General features: G+C 40.7%; 2 protein-coding genes across 2 annotated transcripts in view; both read right to left on the reverse strand.

Annotated features, from left to right (window-relative positions):
- The window catches only part of LOC118743775 (SH3 and cysteine-rich domain-containing protein 3-like), a 2,759-nt gene extending 2,436 nt beyond the window's left edge, over positions 1 to 323 (reverse strand). The window contains exon 1 of the mRNA XM_036476539.1: positions 27 to 323. Within this exon, the coding sequence (XP_036332432.1) occupies positions 27 to 323 (297 nt within the window). The remainder of the gene's footprint in view (positions 1 to 26) is intronic.
- The window catches only part of LOC118743776, a 452,583-nt gene continuing 448,401 nt past the window's right edge, over positions 324 to 4,505 (reverse strand). The window contains exons 17-18 of the mRNA XM_036476540.1: positions 674 to 868; positions 324 to 581 (exon numbers count right to left, since the gene is read on the reverse strand). Of these exons, the coding sequence (XP_036332433.1) occupies positions 492 to 581; positions 674 to 868 (285 nt within the window). The 3' untranslated portion in view covers positions 324 to 491. The remainder of the gene's footprint in view (positions 582 to 673; positions 869 to 4,505) is intronic.

Here is a 4,505-nt window from a genome sequence, read left to right on the forward strand (position 1 = left end):
GTTCCATACTTTAGGCACTCTGGCACATAGTCCTCCTCAAGATCCTCTGAACGATTTGAATAAATATTGTCTGTGTACCACGATGGGTCGAGTTGTTTCGGTTTCGGTTTAGCCTGTTGCATTCGATCTCGTTTCGATTGACGGTAACTTTCAAAGCAAATATTTTTCATTTTCTCTAATTTTTGTTCTCTTATGCGCTCCCAGTTCTCCCAATTCTTGTCATTCTTACTTCTACCACTGGTGGCAGCATCAAAACCACCATAGTATTCACTACTACTCGGCTCCCCATAATCGCCATGATAATCGATATTTATATTCTTCATTTCATGTTCGGCAGGAGGAGCGCTCGGTTCGCGGCTCAAATTATTGTAGCCACTGCCACCATTCTCGGATACAACAATTCTTATTCTACGTTTCGTTTTATCTAAAAGTTTTGATGACAGCGAAGACTTCTGCGGCTTGTCACGTTCAGCTGGCGGCTCTTTTGGCTGTCACACCTCTTGCAGGTACTTGACGGGACAGTATCCCTGACGATTGTCTGCAGAGCGTACCATCACCATACCGTTGACCTCATCGCCAGTCTGGATTATAGAATAGGAAGAAGAAAAGAAACACAAGTGATTACAATTAGTAATGCTAGGAGATTCCATAACATTTCGAAAATAGTCGGTACCTGTATAACGATTTGATCTCTCAGTAGCGTCATGTTTTCTCCTCGCTCACCATCTGACACTTGCAAATTATGTGTAACTTGTAACGGTTTCTCATTGGCGTTCAGTCGTACACAATATTTGGATGGAAAGTAACCGACGCGGCCCAGCAGCTTACCTTGCCACCAATCTGGATCAGAGGTGTCGATGACGGTAACCTAGAGAATGACGAAAAGTGAGTCGTTAGAAGGAGTAGGATATGGTTGTGTGAGTATGAAATTATGCCAAAATTGGATACTGCATACAAATCTACAAATATTTTATATTTTTTATAACATGTTTTTTAATAATTCTATACATTTTTTGTCACATATATTTGGGAACCGATATCAAAATGTTTGGTTTGTTTTATAAATATTAAGCCTTAGCTAGAGAAATTAATATAAGGTTTATTTTTAATACAAAAAAGTGATAAATGGCCACTTAAACGCTAGGATGGGCAAAGCAGGAATATTTCATTAAACGGCCCGAAGGTGTAGACATCACTACCCGGAAATGTATCCGCACAGCCCTTTCTATATCTTTCGATCGAAGAAAATAAAATCAAGCTGAACACGTCATAAACTGAAGATATGCTTCGAGCGTTCTTGATGTGCGTTCCATCCGAAGAGCCAATGTATCCGTATGTATCGTTGCTGCAGAGAAATAATAGGTTAGGCTGGTTTAGAAGGACGTATGTGGAGTATTCCATACCTTAACTCATTTTTTCCATAAGTCATTAGTGGCAGCCTCGGTGTATTCATAAATTTTTCTAACGCGATCACTAAACAGTGGTAGTAAGGAGCTATTCGCTTCTTCTGTTGGCATCTCTGAGCCGCATCTGGCCATCGCATCAGCCGACTCATTTTCTTAACTATTGCTATGTCCGGTACGGTACGGTTCTGTGACGGCAGTGTGATGTAAGATTGTCAAATAATTTACGACCCCACCCACTATTTTAGATTCAAATATAGTGGCTTTGTCTTGTGGAGCCACTAAGTCAAACACTAGCCGCCCTCTCCATAACGTACAATCGTTCGGTATATGGAAAATACTGGACTAATTTGCAGGTTATTCGAGTGGAGACCGGCTCCGCTCAATCTTTGAGCTGTCAGTTTAGATGGACATCCCAACTCCTCTGCTACTAGGAGTCCTGCATCCCATTCTTCTCTGGGCAGAAACCTAATAGATACCTTCGTATTGAAGTTCCAAAGAGGCGTAATGTAATCAGTGCTGGCTTCTATGTCAACTTTGATTCCATTAAGCCGGCACCTTTTTATTTCACTCAGTATTGCTGCATACCTAAAATTGGTTGCCTTCCACGTATTGCCCTCTTGGAGCCTGAGAGCGATCTTTGCAGGTGCGCTACAGACTGCTCCCGATTTGCTGTTATTCCATTTGTCTAGATCTCTCCACCATAGTAACGACCGTGGCTAGCAACTGGTCTGATGATTTTTGTGCATATCCCATACGTGACGTACGGTGCTTTCCGAAGGTCGTTTTGCACGTGTAGTCTGATGCTAGAGATTTCTGGGCTCCCTCCTCTAAATTATGTTTCCAAGATGATTCCGAGAGGAGAAGTTCTAAGTAGTTTCCCATAATTTCGGCAGAAAAAATTTGGTACTTTTGTTTTCCATGAAACAATACCAACTCTGTCTTAGAGGTGTTAATCCTCCAATCAGATCTGGTTGGCCCACTAGGAGGTATGAGGGAAATAACAACGGTAATAATATTTTGGGACTTACTCGTTTTATAATTGTTTGGTCGAGCTTCTCGGCCAATTTTTGGTGTGTGTCTTAATGTTATTACACAAATTGAGGAACCTACAGTTTTACGCCGCCTCCGAACGGCAAATGTATTTTCATGACAGAAATACACTTGGAGGTTTTCTATTGCCTGCAGAGGGGTGACCGCATGTTAGAAAAAACTTTTCCTACTTTAGATCTTGCTCGGACCTGAGATCGAACCATGGACTGATAGTACGCAACTGTAACCACTCAAACACAGCGGCCACTAGAGAAATGCACATCATATATGGCCTTTCATATATATAGCCAATAACTAGTTACTGAGTGAAGATTTTATTGCAGAAAGAGAAGAAGAAATTTTTTTTTTCAAAAGATAGAAGACAGAGATAGAAAGACGTGAGCACAAAGAGCTTACTATTGGGAAAAAAGGAGTGTAGCCCTAAAATTGTATCAGAAAATTATGCAACTGACAAATGGTTTCAAGACCGGGTCTTGTTTTTGAATAGAAGGAAAAGAAAATTATGGAACAAATAATCAGAGCAAAGTGTAGATACCGAGCGGTTTAACGGCGACACCGGTGACGATTTTGAAGCCTAGTATAGCCAAGTACATAGGTGAGCCTGTACATATGTATATGCAAAAGAATTTGAGAAGTCTAGATTTTAGAAATTAGTAACAGTAGTATGACATTGCACCTTCTGACTTCCACCAGAAATTGTGCCGACTTTTGGTTTCGAGGAATTTCCCAATTAAAAATACGCTCATATGCTGTTCGAAATGTAGAGAAAAGTCGTAGCTAACGATAATAAAGTGTTTATCATATGCCAACACGTTCATCATATCGATTTTATAGATTGCGCTGTGGATCTGTCTCATTAGAACATCAACTAAACTACATTCAAGAAAAGTAGCATAAGAAAGAAGGCAAAAAGTTAACAGACCAGGCCTGTTTCTGCAGGTACAAAGTTGGAAATCTGGTTACAAAATTGACCATCGAATAAGTAAAGTCACAGCGTAAAAATTAGACTCTTCAAATGAAACGTGGTCTCGATATTGTTTCAGAGCAAACAAATTTTTCGAAAAAGACGCCCGCTATTATGCGACTTCTAAAATCTTAAGCTGGAATGCGTAAAAAGAGCCGCAAGTATAAGCCACAGCAGACCCAAACAAAGCTGCTTGCGTATGCCGATGATATCAATACCTTCAGCCTATATACGAATGCCGCCAGTGCAGCTTCTTCAAGTTAGAGAGGGAGGCAAGAGATGTTGGTCTAGCGGTGAACGAGGATTATACAACTTATCGCCTGACAACACTGTCAGTGTTTTCTCATGTCGGAAAATACGTCACTGTTCGCAGTGGTAAAGCACTTTGTCAACCTTAGTTCCAGCATACAGGTGGAGATCAAGGAAAGAGTAAAGCAGGTGGCAGGTGCTAATTTGGGCTCGGGAGGCAATTCAAAATCAAAGCCCTTTATCGACGACCCAACGCCCGGCTGAAGGAGGGTGAGAAGGCTTTGGGATCTTTCGAGAGAAACACCCTACGCTGGATCTAAGGTCCTGTTTGCGTAGAGGACGGGTACCAAATAGAATGAAATGACGAATTGTACAAGCTTTACAATAGCAAGGACACACTGAAGCGCATTCAATATTCGCAATGGCTTGTATTTACATATATGTCGTACGTATAAATAATGATGATCTAGTGAAAATATTCTTCGACTTGGCACACAAGAAGGCACAACCAAAGCAAGTGCGCGCTTAAATAAAATGGAAGAATCAAATGCAAAAAGACCTTGGTGTAAAGAACTGGCGTAGCTTGACAAAGGTGATTGGCAAAGTTTTTTTAAACTAGCCACAAACCGACAAACGGTTGTGATGCCTATAAGGAGAAGACGAAAAAGTACAATCTCTTAACAAGAGCCACAAAACCTCAAAATAATTGCGAGTTGAAATGAAAAACCGATTTAAATATGAGCATATTGTACAAACGCCTATACATTTTAGCTGTCCCCTTTGTGCATCATTTTTATTTGCTAGTCGGCGTTCAAAGATATTCAACCTTTCAATTA

This window comes from Rhagoletis pomonella, unplaced genomic scaffold (genome assembly GCF_013731165.1).
Source record: "Rhagoletis pomonella isolate Grant_MI unplaced genomic scaffold, Rhpom_1.0 Rhpom_scaffold_00007, whole genome shotgun sequence".
NCBI classification, from domain to species: domain Eukaryota; kingdom Metazoa; phylum Arthropoda; class Insecta; order Diptera; family Tephritidae; genus Rhagoletis; species Rhagoletis pomonella.